The sequence below is a fragment of the Monodelphis domestica genome, chromosome 6 (assembly GCF_027887165.1).
Source record: "Monodelphis domestica isolate mMonDom1 chromosome 6, mMonDom1.pri, whole genome shotgun sequence".
NCBI classification, from domain to species: Eukaryota; Metazoa; Chordata; class Mammalia; order Didelphimorphia; family Didelphidae; genus Monodelphis; species Monodelphis domestica.
In genome coordinates, this window is record NC_077232.1 from 89,199,986 (window position 1) to 89,221,555 (window position 21,570).

A 21,570-nucleotide genomic window follows, 5' to 3' on the forward strand; every position below is an offset into this window, starting at 1 on the left:
GAAATAGAGCCCGTTATTTATTAAATACCTACTTTGTACAAGGTTTTGTGATGGGATAGCAGCAATAACACTTGTGGGTTTTTCCTACTTTACCACAATCGCTGTTTCTTAACTCTTGGCAGCCAAAGTACTTCACAGAGTCCAAAGCACAATGTTTTATAGACGCTAAGTAGTGTTGAGCTGCAGAGGACACAGCTGAAATTCCTGACGGAGGCATTTTGACTCTGGCTCTGTGTCCTGGAGGGCTGCCTTGTTGGCAGTAACTGAGCTACTAATGGCCTTATGAGTGTAATTCTGTCTGTCAATAGATGAAGTAAAAATCACATAGAAGAAAAGAATGAGTCCTGTAGAGGCTACACTCCCTTTTTTGCCATACCATGTGGATGAGCTACCCTTCCTTTATGTTACTGATCCATTGTCAAGAAGACATACACTTGAGGTTCTTTGGACAGTGGCTGGCATTGACCTGGTCATTCATAGTCTCTTGCCACCTTTACTGGATGTATGGGAAATGCCTGGCTGTGGTTAGAGGGTACAGTATATACCATAGAATCCATCCTTACTCATTAGGGAATTCTAGATTTAGACACAGGTGACTTGGGTTTAAGTATTGACACAAATGAATCGATCAATGAATGAAAAGACATTTTAAGGATTTTTAAAATTAATTCAATATTTTTCCAGATTACATGTATATGCCATTTTTAATACTCATTTTCTAATATTGGCAACCCACATTCTTTCTCTCACCCCTCTCCAAGACAACAGGTAATATGATATAGATTGTACTTGTACCTATTCCCATATTCATCATATTTTGAAAGAAGACTTATATTGCTTGCACTAGAAATAAGTTTATGAAATAAAGTGAAGAATGTTTGGATTCAATCTGCATTCTGACTCTGTCTATTGCTTCTATGATGGTGGATACCTTTTTCATCATGAGCCCTGTGGAATTGTCGCAGATCCTGGGATTGCTGGTATATTTAAAAATGTTTTAAGTTTAGCCTTGAAAGAATCTAGGGAAAACACTTGAAAGTATAGGAATAGAAGAGCCATTCCTCAAAATAATAAATGGTACATATTTAAAACCATTAGCACATATCATCTACAATGGGAACAAGTGAGAAGCCTTCCCAATAAGATCAGATGTGAACCAAGGATGCCCATTATCATCTCTATTATTTAATATTGTACTAGAATCACTAGTAATAGCAATTAGAGAAAAAGAAATTGAAGGTATTAAAATAGGCAATGAAAAGACTAAATTATAAGTCTTTGTAGACAATTTGATGGTCTACTTAAAGAATCCTAGAAAAATCAACTAAGATGCTAGTGGAAATAATTAACAACTTTTGCAAAAGTTGCAGGATACAAGATAAACCCTCACAAATCATCAAATCATCAGCATTTCTATATGTTTTCAACAAAATTCAGCAGGAGGAGTTAGAAAGAGAAACTCCATTTAAAATCACTCTGGACAATAGAAAATATTTAGGAATTTATCTACCAAGACAAACACAGGAATTATATTAATATAACTACAAAACACTTTCAACACAATTAAAATAAGATCAAAATAACTGGAAAAAAATTAATTGCTCATGGGTTGGACAAGCTAACATAACAAAAATGACAATCCTATCCAAATTAATCTACTCATTCTGTGCTATACCTGTCCAACTACCAAAAAACTTTTTTATAGAATTAGAAAAAATATAACAAAGTTTATCTAGAAGAACAAAAGATCAAGAATATAATGAAAAAAATGTGAAGGATGGGGGCCTAGCAGTGCCAGATCTTAAGCTGTACTATAAAGCAGTAGTCATCAAAATAATATGGTACTGGCTAAGAGACAGAAGGGTGAATTGATGGAATAGACTAGGGGTAAATGACTTCAGCAAGCTAGTGTTCAATAAACCCAAAGATCACAGCCTTTGGGACAATAACTTGCTATTTGGCAAAAAACTGTTGGGTAAATTGGAAAACAGTATAGGAAAAATTAGTTTTAGATCAACGTCTTACACCTCATACCAAGATAAATCAAAATGAGTAAATGACTTAAATATAAGGAGTGAAATAATAAATAAATTAGGTGAATATAGAATAGTATACTGTCAGATCTGTGAGAAAGGAAGGAATTTAAGACCAAACAAGATATAGAGAACATTGCCAAATATAAAATGAATGACTTTGATTATATCAAATTAGAAAGGTTTTGTACAAGCAAAACCAATGCAACCAAAATTAGAAGTAAAGCAACAAACTGGGAGAACATTTTTATAACAAAACTCTCTGACAAGGTTTAATTTCCCAAATACATAAGGAACCAAGTCAAATTTTCAAAAAGTCAAGCCATTCACCAATTGAAAAATGGTCAAGGGACATGAATAGGCAGTTTTTACATGATGAAATCAAAACTATCAATAAGAACATGAAAAAGTGTTCTAAATCTCTCCTGATTAGAGAAATGCAAATTAAAACAACTCATTGGTACCACCTCTCATCTAGCAAACTGGCCAATATGGCAGCAAAGAAAAGTGATAAATGTTGGAGGGGATGTGGCAAAATTGGGAGACAAATACACTGCTGAAGGAGATGTGAATTGCTCCAACTTTTTTGGAGGGCAATTTGGAATTATGGGCAAAGGGCTTTAAAAGAATGCCTACCCTTTGACACAGCCATATGACCGCTGTGTTTGTACACCAAAGAGATAATAAGGAAAAAGACTTGTACAAGAGTATTCATAGCCACGCTGTTTATGGTGGCAAAAAAAAAAATTGGAAAACAAGGGTGTATCCATCAATTGGGGAATGGCTGAACAAAGTGTAGTATCTTTTGGTGATGGAATACTATTTTGCTGAAAGGAAGGATGAACTGGAGGAATTCCATGTGAACTGGAAAGACCTCCAGGAATTGATGCAAAGTGAAAGGAATAGAACCAGGAGAACATTGTGCACAGAGATTGATACATTATGGCACAATAGAATGTAATAGGCTTTTCTACTAGGACAATCCAGAGGAACTTATGAGAAAGAACACTATCCACATTCAGAGAAACAACTAAGGGAATAGAAAAGTAGGAAGAAAAACATATGGTTGATCATGTGGTTTGATGGGGATATGATTGGGGTTTTGATGTTAAATGATCACTCTACTGCAAATATGAATAACATGGAAATAGGTTTTGAACAATAATACATATATAACCCAGTGTGTTTGTCAGCTCCAGGAAGGGGAGAAATAAGAACGTGGAAACCATGAATAACCATGGAAAAATATTCTAAATTAAAAAAAGAAGAAGATAGGAATTCTAAGAGGCAGAGTTAAAGAGAGGGAACATTCCACTGTGGCAAGCCATGGAGCAAAAGCTGGAATGTCACATAGGAGAAATTGCAAATAAGCCAATATGTCTATGTTCAAAAGCTCCAGAAATATAAATAGAAAAGAAGTGTAGTTCCTACTTTCAGAGAGGCTGCATTATTTTCAGTTATGCAATATCCAGTGATACAAAATAAAGCTTCATCAGTGTTGTGAACTTTCTCTTCTCTCCTCTAGTATACCTCAAAATTTCTTTGTCATCCCCATTCTTTGTTATTTTGCTCCAGGCACTGATGATGATATCTACCTTCTCCTGTACTTTTGTACTTGATCTTGATCTTTTTCTTCACCCCAGAAGTTCCCTGCTTTGTCCCCTCTTACTTGGCTACTTTATGGTTTCCTGGTACCTACAAACATCCCTCTCTCTCCTGTATTTAAAGATAATTTTCCCTTTTATCCTGCAACCTCTTTTTGCTTTTATTCTGTATCTTTTCCTTCTATTCTAAACTGTAGGAAAACAAGCCATCAACATTCATTGCCTCTACTTCCTCAGCTTCTCAATGCTTTATAATCTGACTTTAATTTATAACCTGACTGAAACTATTCTTTTCTAGGTTATGAATCTCTTCATTGTTAAATCCAACAGCAGTCTTCTATCTGATTTTAGTACTGCTGATGACCTCCTTTCCAGAGCTATCTTTTCCTTCTATAATATTTATGACTTTGTTTTTTCCTGGATGGCTTTCCAGCTATTTAATATCTATTTTTCAGATTCTTTTATAGTTTGTTGTCTATGCCTCTTTTTCTAACTATGAGAAGTATGGATCAGATCCAGCTATCTGTGCATGGTATTCTTCACTCCTCAAAGTAACCTTTCTTTTCTGCTAATTTTGTCAGTTCCCCACAAGGGTACAACCTTCATCTCTTTGTAAATGACCATAAAATCTACACAGCTAGTGCTCATTTCTTTCCTAGATTCAAGTCCTATACATACTCATTGCTAGATATCCCTGTACACTTATAACCCATAAGTATGTATACCCTACCTTATCCAAAGTGTAATATGTCATCTTTCCCTGTAATCTTCCCATACTCCTTTTTCTAAATATTTTGTTCAAGAGCGTTACCATTCTTCTAAGCTAGTTTTTGGCTTGAGTTATCTTTAACTCTGTTCTATATTTTGCCTTCCATATCCAGTCAACTGTCAAAGCTTGTCAATTCTAGACCTCATCTGACATCTAGTGCCTCAATTCTCTTCTTCCTATTAATGGCTACCACTCTAGTTCAGGCCTTCTATCACTTCAAGTTTGAATCATAGCATGTAGTTGGCCTTTCTATTTCTAGTCTTTCTCTCCCATCGCTAATATATCCTCCACACAACTTTAAAATGATATTTCTAATGATGCAGTTGTTTTAGTTATGTACAGTTCTTCATGACCCCATTTGGGATTTCCTTCACAAAGATCCTGGTGTGGTTTGTGTCATTTTTTTTCCTCCAGCTCATTTTACAGATGAAGAAATAAAGGCAAGCAGGATTAAGGGACTTGCCCAAGGTCATATAAGGTAGTAAGTGTCTAAGGCTAGATTCAAACTCGGGAATCTCACTTCTGTTCCTAATGATAGGTGTGATCAAATCACTACATGACTGATATTTTTCAGTGATTTACAACTGCCTGACAGCAAAAATGCAGTCTCTTCTGTTTCACATTTGTACTCTCACATTCTGATTTCATCTGACCTTTCTAGGCATCATTCTTCCTCTCACTATGCTTCATCCAAATTGGCCCATTTGCATTTTCTACTATGTGACATTCCAGTTTTGAGTTCCATGGTGTAGCAGACTATATCCAATGGAATATTCACTCTACTTACCTTTGCCTCTTAGAATTCCTAGTTTCTTTCAAGGCTAAACTTAGGTATAATTTCCTACTACATAAGGTCTCTATCCACTTATTTCTTAGTGCCCTTTGCCTTCTGAAATTACTTGGTAGTTGCATTGCATTTGTGTATCTGGGTATACACTATATTATATTTCCCAGTAGAATGTAAGCTTGTGGAGGGGCAGAAACCTTCTTCTCATTGTGTTATGAGGTGAAAAGGATTTTAGAGGTTATCTAGCTCAATTTTCCCATTTTACAGATGAGAAATCTGAGCCACGTAGAGTTGTATGGCTTGTTCAAGACCATCTAATAGTAGCAATGGGACTTTAATTGAGGTTCCTTAACTCCAATACTGTACCATTTAAAAAAAATCTTTGCATCTCCAGTACCCAACATAGTTCCTTGCATATTATCTTCTGTCTAACTTGTGATTTCACTGATATAGCAAATGCCTATTGAGAACATTTCCTCTTCCAATACATACCAGTTTCTGCTTTATGACTTAGTATCTTAGAGAGTTGCTTAGGGCAATGAGAGATAAAATGGGTTGATCAAAATTGCATGATATGTATGAAAGGCAACCGAGTTTCTCTTGACACTGAGGGGAGCTCTCTAGTCACTTCCACAGTGATTATCACCTCAGAGAGAGCAGATGCCTAATAAATGCTGATGGGTTGTATTAAATCTAATAGATCCAAAGGTTCATGGTTTTGTCGGTGTGCCACAGCCAGAGTGGATTGTGATAACTCCAATTCTTCGAGGAAAGTTCCTTTTGGAATTTGCTGTAGCTGGAAAATTATCTGATGGTCAACCTTGCAGGAATAAGCCTCTGAATTTAGTTAAGTTAATCCAAAGATATGGAACACAGAGTTCTTTGCAATTCCAGCTTGGAAAGACCTGTCAGAGAATGTGTTTTGTTGACCTAGCCTTCTAGACCACAGGATTACCTCCCTGCTGCAATGTAAAAGGGTCAACTTTGATGTAGTTGAAAGAACACTTCATTTGGCATCAAAAGACATGAGTCAAAATCTCATCTTTGTCATTTCCTAATTGGGCGATCCTGGGCAATTCACTTGATTTTGGGGTCTCTATTTCCCCTGTAAAAATAAGGTTAATAACATCTCAAAGCTGGTTCAAAGGATCCAGTGAGAATATGTGTAAAGTCTTTCATATACCAGTTACCCCCATATAAATTCCAAATGTTATTAATGCAACATTAAAGAACTTTAGTGGAGGAAAGGATAAAACACTATACAGACCTGTAATCCCTTGTGTTTGTACAGTGATTTCATGTTCATGATTTCATATCAACTTGAATAGCAACCCTGTGAGGTAGGTACCATGATTTAGAGCTGGAAAGGGTGTTGCATTTCATTTAGACTAGGAGTTCTTAGCCTGTGATCCTTGACCTTTTCTAAATATTTTTAAAGTATTCCAGGATAATTGTTTTCCTTTGTAATCCTATGCATTTTATTTTAGGCATTTTAAAACCTCTCATGCATCACCTGATAGCCAAAGGGGTCCATGACAAAAGTGGCTGAGAATCCTAATGTAGACCAATCCTTTCAGTTTCCTAATAGAGCAATTGGGGCTTTCCTCAGGAGAAAAAGTGACTTGCCCTGTGTCACTAAGGAGTAAATGGGAAGGGCTGGGACTTGAACAGAAGCCTTTTGATGTCTTTTCCCTTTGTATTAAGGTTTCAATAGAAACTCATCGAATGTGAGCAAGCATAACAGCAGGCCAAAAAGGACAGACAATTTGTTCATATAATTATGAAATTGGCTTGAGTCAAAGAAATAAAATGAAATTCTGGGGAGATGAGACCCAATTTCAATGAATCACAGTCCTACAAAGCTACATGGAAACCTTTGGGAGACTAGACCAGCTGCTGCCATCAGGGTTGCCAACCTCAGCAGGGAGGGAGGTCAAATTCAAGTAGAGAACTAGAATATCCATGGAGCAATTCTCTGTTCAGCTGCCCTGATTTTCTTACAGCTATTTCAAAGGTTCAGGAACTCAGAGCTGTTAGAGAATTAGCAAATATTTAGTCTCATCTCTCATCTCTCTAAGTTTACAGATAAGGAAACTGAGGCATTGGGGGGCTAAATGGAATAATTTATACAGATTGTAAAAGAACCTATATCCAAGTCAATCAATCAGAAAGTCAGTAAACAGCTATTAACTACCTACTCTGTGTTAGCACTGTGCTAAGTGCTGAGGATACAAAGACAAAAGAAGGGTCCCAGCCCTTGAGGAAGGAGCTCAATCTAGTGGAAAGACAATATTCAACCAAAGTATTTTGACCCTAAACTAAACTCTATTCCCAGTGTCTAAGACATTCATTGTGCTCAGTTTAGAGAAGGGGATATGGGATGAATTGGAAAAGAATTGGCCCTGGTTTGCCTCTTTATGAAGTCCAGAAGGTATTTGATCCATATTAGTAAAATCTACTTTCTGCCTGAGGGAGAGATTGAAGAGATGAGCCACAGGGTTTCCTGTTCCTAACAGCCTTCTTTTGGTGGTTTTAATACTCCTCTTTTAAAGTCCGTAAGCACTTTATAGTTTATACAGAACTATCATATACATTCTTATTTTATCCCACTGGCATTTTGTGGTAATAATAATAATAATAATAATAACAATACAAATCTATAGTGTTTTAATGTTTACAAAGCACTTTCTACAAGACAACCCTTTGAGAATAGAAGTACAGGTTTTATTATTCCCATTTTGAATATGAGGAAATCAAAATTCAGCTCAATGAAATTATTTTCCTGGGGTCACACAGCTATTAAGAGTCAGAACTCCTCTTTCTGTACAATGTTATAGCCTTTGAAAGCTTTTCTCACAATGACTTTATGAAGTAGGTGTTGTGAGTATTTATTATTCCCACTTTACAGGGGGAAGAACTGCAGCTCACAAGGGTACAATGACTTGACCAAGGTCATACTCACACAACTATTAAAAGACCAGACAGAGAGTGTCTAGATTTCCAACTTCCATGCCAGCAGTACTCTTTCAACCATGCTCCTCATCCTCTGGCTAACAACCAGGGAATCATAGATTTACTTCTGGAAGGCATATTAGACATCATCTCATCCAACCAATCTAAACCTAACCCTAACACTCTGACTCTACCTTCAATTATGATTCAAACCCTAAAACCTAACCCTAAATTTCCTTATTTTATGTATAAGTAAACTGAGGCTCACACAGATTGTACAAAATCGTGTTTCCTTTTAGAAGCATTCTTTAAGAAATACTAAACATGTTGTGCTTGTATTATCTTCCTGACTACGTAACTGTGGTCAAATCAATTATCCTTCCCAAACTCTAATTTTATAAAATAGATATAAAAACATTTGCTGTACCTATTTCTCAGGATTATCATTAAGGAAAGTGCTTTTTAAACCTTCAAATACCTTGGAAATTTGAAGAACTGATGTTATTACCTCTTCAAAAACTACAGAATAACTGATTTCTATTTTTTTCCAGCCATGTCACCAATCAGATGCCATGTCTGAGGACATTGCCCTTGGAAAAGGTTAGTACAGATATACCCACACATATTTATGTTTATATATCTATATCTATATGCATACATATATTTATTTTTCTTATAAATGTCTTAATATTTTTGTTTACACTATAAATACTTCTCAGTGACTCCCCCTTTCCCAACAAAACCTCCTCATTTAACAAATAAATTCAGTTACACTAATCAATACATTGGCCCTATGGGGCAGCTGGATGGTACAATGGGTAGAGTATCAGACTGGGAATCAGGAAGATCTGGATTCAAATTCAGCCTCAGACACTATCTGCATGACCTCAGACATATCACTTAACCATATTCGTCTCAATTTCTTTACCTATAAAATGAAGATAATAATAGCACCTACCTGAAAATATGTGCCTCTTTCTGCAACCATGCTGAGAACTGGCAGATATTTCTCCTCTCTAAAGCACGATGGTTCCCTGTACCAGTCAGAATTCTGAAGTCCTTCAGGGTTGTTTTCCTTTATTGTGGTCATCAGTCAAAAAGCATTTAACTGTATACCAGATACTGTGTCAAGTACTGGGAAAACAAATATAAGCAGAAAGAAAGACAGCCCCTCCCTTCATGGAACTTAGACTTTAGTGAAGGAAGTCTATACATAAAAGGAAGTTGAAAAGAGGGAAAAGGGAGATATCTCACAAAAGGGCATGATGGAGAAGTCCAGAATTCAGATTGCTGAGAAATGAATTGTTGCTGTTCAGTTATTTCAGTTGTCTGACTCTTTGTGACTCCATTTGGGTTTTTTTTTTTTTGGCAAAAGTTGCTGGAGTATTTTGCCATTTCCTTCTCTAGCTCATTTGACAGATGAGGAAACTGAGGCAAACACAGATTAAGTGACTTATCTGGATTTTCATAGCTAATAAGTATCTGAGGCCAGATTTGAACTCATAAAGATGAGCCTTCCTGATTCCAAGCCCAGTGCTCTATCCACTCACTGTACCAGCAAGCTGCCCTAGGAAATGAATTACATGAAACTTGTTCTCCTGGCTCTGTTTACTATAATTTGCATCAGTCCTATACGTCTATTGCATCCACATACTACAAGTTGTCCGGGCAATGAATGGGCACTCTCCTTCCAATTCTTTGCACCTTCAAAAGTGCTGTTTCACATATTTTGGTACATATGGAATCTTTTTCACTGTCTTTGACCTCTTTGGAGTATATAGTCTCGGTAATTATGTTGCTTGGTCAGTAAGACTTTCAGCAGGATGAACATATGTGCTTACAAGCAAAATTCTGTATTTGAGGTTCCAAAATAGCATCATTCCCAAGAAGAACAATCCCATAGTCAGAATAATGGTCGCAGTTTTTCAGTGGCAAAGTACTCAGTCAGACTTAGATTATTAAAGAATGCTTCAAAAAGCTCTGTCCTTTCTTTTAGTGCTTGCTACTCATTTCTCAGCTGAATATGCAACTCAGAAATTGCCATATGGCCATTCACCATATTTCTAGGTCTTTTTTTTTTACTCAGAGTTCTGTTAAAAAAAACTGAGAACTGTAGGAAAACTAGTGTCTTCCCATTTCTCTTGGAGATTGTTATCATCAGGCAAATGTCTATTGCATTCTGGCTGCTGCAGGTGACAATTAGTTATAAAGATGGAGGCAAATAATTCTAACATAATGTGGCAGAGTGAGCATTAGTTACATAGTCAAGAGAACCAAGTTTTTAATTCTGTAACCAAGAACAAGGCATTTCACCTTTGCTCACTTTGTTTTTTCATTGCAAAAGGAAGTTATTAGAGAAGCTGATATCCCTCTGTCTCTGAAGTTCTATATACCAAGGTCTCTTCACCACTAACATTCCACACTATGCGGGCATTTTATGTTCTAAGGTTCCTTTTAGTGCTATAATTCTATATTCCAAAGCCCCTCTCCATTCTGGCATTTTATATTCTAAGGGCCTTCCCAACTCTGACTTTTTTGTGTTCTAATTTTCACTTCTTACTTAAATATTCTCTGTTCCAATAGTCCCTTTAATTCTGAAATTCCATTTTCTGAACCTCCTAACTCCAACATTCTGCATTCTGTCAAAGTGTGGCAGGATGGAGGAGCATCAAAAGAAGATGATAGAAAATAAAAGAGAAAATGTCAAGACAATTTTTTTGGCTCTAAATGTGGTTTTTGAGATTTGAATGATGGTATTCTTTCATAGATCAAACCTGTCTCCTGAGCCCAGATATGGCCAATCCACTTGGATATTTCAGTTCTGACACCTCTCCTGCTGCTGACTCTGACCCATTACTTTGGAAAACTCACACTGGGTCTCCAAATGTGAGTAAATTCCCAATGACTATTTTTAGATTTTAAAAGACTTCAAATGCTATCCATTGTGCTTCTTTCCATCGCCTGCAGGCAAACCTAAAATCAGATGGCGTTTGAATCAAGCCTTTTACTTAGCTTTAGCAACAAAATCCAAATCTTTAAAAAATTCATGGAAAAATAGACATTTTAGAAATAAATAATTACATCTTTTTCTTAAATAAGATTAAATATTGAGCCTCATTTCCTCAAAACTCAAATATTAGATTAATGCTTTAAAATACTCTATACTTCAATAGTCCATGATTCAAGGGGATGGAGGGAAGGTACTTGTTCCAAGGACACAGATTATCAGTCTCCCTACTACTTACTATATATGACCTTCAAGAGTTGCCATAGCCAAAATATCAGTCACCCTTCAGTTAACCTAATGATTTGCCTCTACAAATTTAGTAAGGTGGGTCCTTTGATGACAAAAATACAGTTGTTCTGATTAAACCTTCCTACCTTGATATGTTTGGTCAGAACTAGTGCTCCATTGAAATAGTTTTTTGAGAGCCTAGAGCCATACCACAGTGAAGACACAGTAATAGAACATTAGTGGAGCAAACAAAGGTTTCCATTTTGAAATAGATAAAGGAACTGAATCTGCAATTTCATCAAAGTAGCAACTCTGTGAACAAATCTAACCATTTTGGAGGGCTATTTGGAACTATGCACAAAGGGCTATAAAACTGTGCATACCTTTTGATCTTACAATACCACTATTGGGTCTATATCCCAAAGAAATTTAACAAAGGGGGGGGCAATGACCCACTTGTAAAAAGTATTTATAGCAACCCTTTTGTAGAGGCAAAGAATTGGAAATTAAGGGGATATCTATCAGTTGGGGAATAGCTGCACAAATTGTGACACATGATGGCAATAGAATACTATTGTCCTATAAGAAATGATCAACAGAATAATTTTAGAAAGAGATGGAAATACCTATGTGAACTGATGCAGCATGAAATAATCAGAACCAGGACAAAGTACATTGTACAAAGTAACATCAATATTGTGGGATGATCAGCTGTGAAAGACAGCTATTCTAAGCAACACAATGATGCAGGACAATTCTGAAGGACTTAAGACAAAGAGAAAGAACCATTGGAGTTAGAATGCAAATTCAAAGCATGCTATTTTCACATTAGTTTATTTAGGTTTTATTTTGGGATTCGGGTTATATATAAATATTCTTTTATAACAATGAACAATATAGAAATACGTTTTGCATGATAATACATGTATAATCCAGATCAAATTGTTTGCCATCTTTGGCAAAAGGGAGGGAAGGGAAAGAGGGAGACAATTTGGATTTTATAACTTTGGAAAACTTAGTGGAAAATTATTACATGTAATTGGAAAAATAAAGTATATTTTTAAAAATTAGGAGAACTCTCAGGTGAGGAAATTTCCACTGTATCTGCAGACTAGTACTTTCTTTGCATTTTAGAATTGCTTCATTCACTAAGAGATTAAGAGACTTGCTCAGGGTTACACAGCCAATATGTGTCGGAAGCAAGATTGGAATACCGATCTTCCTGACTTGGAAGCCATCTCTTACTGGCTATACCATGCTGCCTGAAAAATATTTTAAAACAACCTATGTCAAATTTTATATACATTGAAAAAGAAAGGAAGAGGATTATCTTAACTTAATCTGTCATAATGCATCTTCTATCATTTCTCTTCTACTTAATAGTCCTACAGGCTCTTCTATTTTTCTGTCTTTTCTTCTCCCACTTACTAATCCAGCTTTGCCCCATCTCCATCCTTTCTGTCAATATACTTGTGACTTTTTCACTAAATGAAATGATCAGCAGGCTGATTTCAGTATTTAATAGTCAGTTATTAACTATTCTCTCTCTGCAGTAAGATGATGCTTTCCCTGACTTTAGCTGTTTAGACAGTGACATACAGAGTAGGGAAGATTTCAAAATCCAATCATAGCTCCCATTTTGGAAGAAGAGAATGGTGGTCATTCTTGAATATCTAGGCTTGGAACTTGTAAGATTTAAATTAACATCCAATAATTCCAAATATTATATTTTATAAGATTTATTAATAATCACTTGAAGTAGAAAAAATACAAGAACAAAAGTAAAAGCCAGAGTAGAGACACATGAGAAAATTCCTCCTGCCTGGGACTCACTCCACCTCCACAACTGTGATCAGGGGAGAAGAAAGAGAGGGGTGGAGCTACACAAAACTTGTATCCTCCCTACTTTAGCATGTAACATGAGAGGGAACATAGGAAGCTGGGATTTAGAGTTCTGGGGAGAAAATCCTAATTACACAATCGCCCGTTGTGATTCCATTGGAAAACAAGCATGTAGAAATCTCCCAGATTTACATGCCTAGTTTCCCCAATGAATTGGTACACATAACCAACTTATATCTCTAAAGATTTTTAACTAGAGGTACATACACTGTTGCAATTTCAAAGGGTAAATTACAATAGACTTTTAAAAAAAGAAAAGAAAAAAATGTAAAATCTTCCCCTTATCACAAATTTGTTTTTTTTTTTAACTAAATGTCATTCATAGGGAGGAACAGGATATTTGCCATTACATCATGAGAAAAGGAGTAAGACAGGAATTTATTTTCTTGCCTAACAGTTTATTGAACTGATGGTAATAAGTGACTCTGTGACTCCTTGTTATCTTAAAAATAAAGGACAATCTCTTTTGCCTGACATTCAAGGCTCTCCAAAATCTGGCACTACACTGCCTTTCCATTTTTACTCCTTCCCACTTCCACTGTACTTTAGCCAAACTGGAAAACTCTCTCTTCCCCAAACACACAGTATACTCTTTAGCCTCAATGCCATCATTCCCTAGGCCTACAATGAAACCCTTTCCCCTCTTTCTTAGTTGAATTCTTAGCTACCTTTTACAACACAACTGACATGCCACCTCCACCAGGAAGCCTGCTCAAATTTCTGAGGTTATCTTTCTCTGGAATTCAATGACTACTTTGAACTTCTTTCAATATATTTGCCACACAATGATGTTCATGCTTATTTCCTGAGTAGGTAGCTTTAGTCCCCCTACTAAACCAATCTCCTTTGAGGCAGGGCTTGTGTCATCTGAATAGGCAGCCTTCAAAGCTCCTGAATTCTTGCTCACTACTTCTATATGGAAGTTGCAATGACTGCCTTTTCATGTAAAGAGACATTGAAGATAAATATTGATATCCTTTTCTGGATCAGATTTCATCAGGATCAGTCAAGTTGTAATAAAACAATTATGGAACAGTCAAAGGCAAAACCACAAGTCAAAGCAGGGATCTCATCTCATATTTATTGACCAAGATATCCATACTTGTAGCAAGAAAATTAAATATATAATCAGAAGACCTGGATTCACATCCCATATTCAGTACCTGTGCCTGACAGTGAGTGAATCCTTAATTTCTAAGCCTCAGTAGCCTCCTTTGTCAAGTGAATATGTTATTGTGCTTCTTTTTTTTTTGCCAATGAGAATGACCTCTAGGTTAGAAATGATAAAACAAAAATAGCTCAGAGGAGACTAACACCCAAGATAAGTAAGAAGAAAGTAAAATACTATTTAGCTTCCTTTGTTGAGCAGAAGTTTCCTGCAACATATGAGTGAAATCCTGGGGTACTGTAATAGGTGGATCAAAAAAAAGGGTTCAAAACTAACATTATTATATATATATATATATATATATATATATATATATATATATATATATATATACCAACAGGTTTATTTAGCTAAAGGGAGAAAGGAAAGGGATTTAGGGAATAACTAACTTTTAACCCGAAACAAAGATTAAAACCCTTATAACTACTATAATTATAATAAACTAAATTCTTAAAGTAGTAATTAAGGTTAGGGGGGTTTGGTTTGGTAGGAACAAGGACAAGGGCCAAAGAATCTCACAACCAGGAGTCCTCTTTGAGTCAAGCATTAGTCCCAGTTACATCTCTGCTGAAATCCACTTGACAACAGCAGCAGCACCAGCACCAGCACCAGCACCAGCACCAACAGCAGCAAGGACATGCATCATGTCAAGAAAGCCAAAGAAGAGGGAACCACTGGCTCCCTGGGTCCACCCCAGAAATACCAAACAGAAACCCTCTTGGCTTTCCAGACTGCTAGAGAAAAATCAGCAACCTCTCTTTCCCAGAGGAGTCCACCAACTGCTCCCAGAAACTGCCTGTGTGTTCAGTTCCCCAGCTCCTCAGAGTTCTGTGTGGAATGTTGTTTTGCAGGATCTCTTGCAATCAGCTTGCCCCTGCTAAAATCCTTTACTACAGTACTAAAAGAACTTGAGAATCTAATTTCTTAGTCACTATGATTGGATTTGAAAATTCCCTTAGTATATCTGAGAAGTGCTGCAGAACTAGAATAAAATGGCAAATGTCCTGATTTTTCAGAAAAAAAAATGTAAGAGAATAGACTTTTCAAGCTATAGTCCAATGAGTTTCACTTAGTTTCTTGAGGGGAAGTTAGAGTGTATTATTAAAGAGGCAGTTAGGAACAACTTAGTGGTGAAGTGGATAGAATTCTGGACCTGGACCAAGAGAACATTGTACACAGAAAGTGAAATCTTGTGGAATGATCCAATGTTATGAAGCTTACTACTAGCAGCAATGCAATGATCCACGACAATGCTGAGGGACTTATGAGAAAGAATGCTATCCACATCAAGAGAAAGAACTGTGGGAGTAGAAACAGAAGAAAAACAGATGATATCACTCATTTATATGGTTATATGATTTGGGATTTTGGTTTTAAAAGATTTCTGTATAGCAAAAATGAATAATATGGAAATAGGTATCAAGTGATAATATTTGTATAACCCAATGGAACTGCATGTTGGCTCTGGGAGGGGGGAGGGAAGAGAGGAGGGAAAGAAAATGGAATCATGTAAACATAGGAAGTTTTAAAAAATTAAAAATAAAAATAAAAGAATTCTGGACCTGGAATCAGGAAGACTCAACTTCATGAGTTCAGATCTGACCTCAGACAGTTACTAGATGTATGACCTTGAATAAGTCACTTAATCCTGTTTGCCTCGTTTTCCTCATATGTGAAATGAACTAGAGAAGGAAATGGCTACTATTTTGCCAAGAACACCTCAAATGGAGTCACAAAGAGTTAGATACAATTAAAAAAATCATTGAACAATAGGATAGTGAACATCTGGAAAGGGCACTAATGATCACAAAATCAGCATAAGATCTACAAAAAGAAGTCCTGCCAATCTAATATTACTTTTCCTTTAAGAGAGTATTCCTTACCTTTTAGATCAGCAGAATGCGTACTGTAACTATAATTTACTCAAATTTTTGCCAAGTATTTGACAGAATCTCTCCTGTTGTTCTCATCAAGAATATGACAGGTAGTAAGATTAGGGGGATTCAGAAGGGTTGAAATATTACTTCCAACTTGGAAGGATGTCTGTAGGGGAGTGTCCAGGAGGCTATGCTGATTCTGTGTTGCTTAATCATTTTTTATTGAAAACTTAGATAAAAATGTATGATTTGCATATATTATTTTCTGATGATACAAAGCTGAGAGAGAGAGACAGAGAGAGACAGAGAGACAGAGAGACAGAGACAGAGAGAGAGAGAGAGAGAGAGAGAGAGAGAGAGAGAAACAGAGAGAGAGACAGAGAGAGAGACAGAGAGAGAGAGAGAGAGAGAGAGAGAGACAGAGACAGAGAGAGAGAGAGAGAGAGAGAGAGAGAGAGAGAGAGAGAGAGAGAGACAGAGAGAGAGAGAACGCTAATGCTTGAATTTTAGAGGTAGGATCACAAAAGATCTTGATAAGTTAGAATAGTGACTCTCAAACGATGGTCCAGGGACTACTGAACAGCCAAAGGTATTTCTTTCCTTGGTTTGGGTTGCAGCACTCAGGAATAAAAATGAGCTTATGATGTAATTACCCTTCTGGGGCATTTATAATCGCCATAGAAAATGAGGTGTTAGATTTTGAAAGATGAACATAGTTTATGTGTTGTAATCACATGATTTTAAGAGTAAAACAGAAAAAAAATAATTTTGAAGCTTACTTTTCATTGGGACATCCTGATCATGGCTAGCCATTTATTAGTAAGAAAGTACCTTTTCTTGGATATGATTTGCTTAACTTCTTTAGATCTTTACCCCTCAGGGAAGAAGAAAACAATATCCTACTTCCATAATCCTAGGCAGTCAAGTTAGTGAAAATTAATCAAAGGGAATACAAATAAATAGAAAATCAGTCCAATTGAGGAAATATCCTTTTCTTCCAGAATACCTTACTTTTAGGTAGGATTTTGAAGGTTTCCAAAGTGCTTTCTTGATAACAACCTTAGAAAACAACCAGGTCATGTCACTACTTCCATTTTACTTATACGAAATCAGAGTCTTGGAGAACCAATGTATCTTAACAGAGTCACACAGAGATTCCTTCTGTCTTCTGACTCCATTACAAGGACTCTTCTGAAGTCCATATATTTGTTTTTAAAAAAGAGTTTGACATCTTCAATATAATTAACTTCCTTTATATCTATACACTTGAAATATTCTGAGAAGACATCTATAGACTTTATTATGCTTCTAAAAGGGTCCCTAATACAAAAATATAAAGGATGTCTGTTCTAGTTGAAGACATGAGATATTTTTTATAAAAATAACTAACATTCCTATAGTTTTTAAGGCATACAAAACAGTTTCTCAACAATATCCCTATGAGGTAGGCAGGTCATGTCCTCTCTGTCTTAAAGATGATAAAGTTGAAGTCTGAATATTTTGGTCCTCTTTGATTTTTGCAAGTTCATATGGCTAGTAAGCATCAGAATTAAAATTTTGAATCCAAAAGACAGAGACCTCCAAATTCTTTGGAAAATTTATTTTTACTGATATGTTTCATTTTCGTATCACCTAGATCAGAGGTGTCAAATGCACACTGCATGGCCTGAAATAAACATAAATTGGAAATAGTAACAAAATAAATAAAAGGCAATAAAATACAGATGAAATTTCATTTTAAAACCAAGTCAATATGCCATCTGCAAGAATCCTTTTATATGGTTTAGTCACCCCCATTGCTATTTGAAATCACTGACTTTGATTTTTCTCTTGATGTCTCCCCCTTCTAGGAAAGACATCCTTTATAATATAACTTTTAAAGGAAAATAAAACGGCAAAAAGCTATCAACACATTGAAAAAAATCTACCGTTATATGCAATATTCCTCACAGTTGGATGCCCTACCCTTCAACCTGTGTAAGGGAAAGAGAGACCCCATTTATGCTTAAGCTTAATTATTTAGTTCTGGGTATCCTTTGTGCCCCCTGGCTTCCCTACCCCCATGTTATTTCTTTCTGGTTCAGAAATGATTGGCAAGTTCAGAACTGTGCCACCCAAATATTTACAGAGTTCTAACTCAGGCCTTTTCTGCCAGGGTTTTGCCATCACTGGGACCCAAAACCGGCTGGTTACATACAAAAGTAGGGGTCACTTGTGTTTGCCTACACCTAAAATGAATCCTCTCCTAGTCCCCTCCCCCTTTTGGAATCAGCTCTGATTAGACTGCAGGGGTTGATACCCTCTCCCTCTTTATCTCCTCATTCCCCCCTCAATATTCTCCATTCTGACATTTTTATTTCCTCTCATGCTGAGATCCTCCTACATCCATACTCTGACACAAACATATCCAGGGGTTAGTTCTACCAGTTGTGAAGAAATTGATTGAAGCTCTTGTAGTCCAGGGGGATAATTATTGATTGCAGACAGCAGTGTAAATGCTGCAGCTGCCCCTGGTTGCTGTCTAACTTCCCTTGGGATCTTCAACCTTTGCTTCCCTTGCACTTGTTTTCTCAGGAAAAGGAGATGGAGGGCATTGCCTGGTAAGGACCTGGAGAGAAAATTGGTACTTTCTCCATCTACTAGGCATCTTGTTGTCTAAACACTTATTCCTGCTGATAGTTTCCCCCCATTCAGTGCATTACTTGGGCTTGTCTTTCATGACCTCATATGCCTGCTCTCACAGTCTTCTCCCTTCTTTTATTCCTTGCCTTGATTTTTTCCTCTTCCTTGTGCTCTCTATTTGAGCTCCTTTTCTTCTCATCCTTCTTCTTTGGCACAGAGCCTCCATGGGGGCCCAGGCTCCTCTTCCATGGCTGTGTCTTTTTTCTTTATCAGATGTTATGCTTCCTCCCTCTTCTGAGTGTGAGACTTCTCCAATCCAAAAAAAAATCCTCTTTTCTTTTCCATGATCTGCTCTGCTCTTGCTTTTTCTTTAGTTTTGTCCCTAAAAGTCTGCCCACAACTGCTGGAGGTTGCTAAAAATGCCTCTTCCCTTTTTAATCCTTTAACCCTTTTTAAGCAGCACACAGCAGTCTGCAAAGATATTCTCCCAACATTCCTAGCTATCCTAGCTATAGTATGGATTCCAGAAATCATCTTATCATCTCACATGTGAACTCTTGGTGCTACAGGAGTATTTAGAAGATCACTATGGCCTTACCCCTCTGAATCTGATCCGAGGAAGACACGGTGCTTAAATCTCATATCAAGGGAGGGGCAGTTCTGCCAGCACCCACAGCCTAAGTTCCTTCTCAGAGGATATACCTCTGACTTAAGATATTTCTCTAGACTGGACCAATAAGGACTCCAGAAATCTAAGGCCACCATTCAACTTCGAGTGATAGCTTTCTCTGCTGTCAAACCCTTATCTTCTCTATGGAGTTTGGCCCCCACAACCCTGGTCTAACTCAAAGATACCCAAGACCCCACCTGTCTAGTTTACTGGCAGCAAAGGAACCTCCTTATTTTCCTTAAGTACTCTTACAGATTTGGCAAAGGGAACCAATAGGTTTGGTCACTCGTGCATAAGCTGTGCCTTCCTTGCATTGCTGTTTACCTCCTCCCACCAGAATTCTCAAATTATTCCAAGTCCATCACATTTTCTACCAAGTCGTGTTTCATCTTGCTTTAGTGCAACTTCTCCTTAAAAAGCATGTTGGTTTAAATGGCTTTTAGTGATTGAGCAAAATAGAGAATTTCATCTCTTTTGTCCATGCTCTTGTTTCACAGTTGCCTTCTGGAGTAATGAATAATCCCAGAACCTGCCAGACTGGAATGGATGTGGGTGTGGGGCTGATTTCTGAAAGCATTCAGCAGGAAACACAAGAGATCTGCAGCCTCTCCACCCCTCCAACCAATGACCTCCCTCTGCCTTCGAAAGTAATGAGCCCAGAGAGGATCCTAGCCTTGCATTGGGAACTAAGCCACAGCCGCTACAATAATTATCAGGTCAATAAATCACCTTTGGTGTTAAGAATTTAATGGAATCAATCATTCTTCTACACCACATAAATACTTGAAGCCTTATTCTTAGAACTTTTAGAGATAACATTAGGAAAAAAAGAAAGAAAAAAGATTAAAGACCCTATTTGATGACAAGTGCTTTTATCTTTGGTTTTTTGCACTAGCAATTAGAGAAGACTGGAACTTGCTGCAGCCTTGGCCCACTCTTTCAGGAAACTGGACTTTGGGAAATTTCCTGGCACCTACAGTGACATTTAATGGAACAAAACCTGCCAAAGGTGTTAGGCTGGGCCTGTTCTTCTTTCCCTTATAAGGATTCCAGCTAATTCTACTCTCAAAGGCATTCATTGTTAATTTTCTAATATTTAGAATTTTGTGGTAAGCAGATCTAATCAATAACAAACAGCTGTGCCTAAGACTTCCCTGCTGCCATAGTCAGCCACTGCCTTCCAATGTTCCAAGAACCATAAAATGTTAGTGCTGGAAAGGACCTTGGAGAGCGTCAAGTTCAGTTTGCACATCCCTTTACTATTTAATACTCAAGAGAATTAAGGGCCTGGAGAGTTGAATATAGTGGAAAGATCATTGGACTTAAAGGCAGAAAGCCTGGGTTTCAACTCCACATTTACCATTTACTACCTCTAGTATTTTCTTTCTCCTCTCTTAGCTTCAGTTTCCTCATTTATAAAAGGCAGCTAATTCTGCCCCTCTTAAGATTGTTGAATCAACTGAAGTACCATAGGTGAAAGTTCTCAGTCAAAATAAATATGTAATTACTTGAATATAAGCAATTGTTAATATGATCATAAATAATAATTTATTGTTATCACTATAATAATTATCATCAAGAGAATGTAGGCTTCTTGAGAGCAGGGGCTAGTTCATTTAGTCTTTGTTTTGCTGACACTCTCCTCCCCCCAGCACAGTGCCTGGCATAGAGTAATGTGCTATTATATTATATTAAAACTTTTTGTTAAATTTAATTGAATAGAATCATCATAGTTGTTATACCTAAGGACAGAAGTTAGTGACATGCTCAGGACTCATTCTTAATTTTTTATTGGGAAGAATGGAGACAATATCAACAGAAGGAGAGATCTGGGCAATCTCAAAATAGGCAGCGGAGATATGTTTAAGAGACTTGATGATGGCTTAGGAACAAACTGCTGAGCTAGCAAAATTCATTGAAAGGATTCTCATTTTAAATCTCCATAGAGAGC

The 21,570-nt window shown here is 36.9% G+C and overlaps 1 protein-coding gene across 4 annotated transcripts in view; it reads left to right on the forward strand.

Moving 5' to 3' along the window:
• Positions 1-21,570, forward strand: part of C6H4orf50 (chromosome 6 C4orf50 homolog) — a 163,282-nt gene that overhangs the window by 49,440 nt on the left and 92,272 nt on the right. For 3 of the 4 annotated variants that reach the window (XM_016423325.2, XM_007496755.3, XM_007496754.3), the window contains exons 10-12: positions 8,697-8,745; positions 10,913-11,031; positions 20,117-20,335. In XM_016423325.2, coding sequence (XP_016278811.2) covers positions 8,697-8,745; positions 10,913-11,031; positions 20,117-20,335 — 387 coding nt within the window. The remainder of the gene's footprint in view (positions 1-8,696; positions 8,746-10,912; positions 11,032-20,116; positions 20,336-21,570) is intronic. The other variant, XM_056802406.1, reaches the window with a different exon arrangement.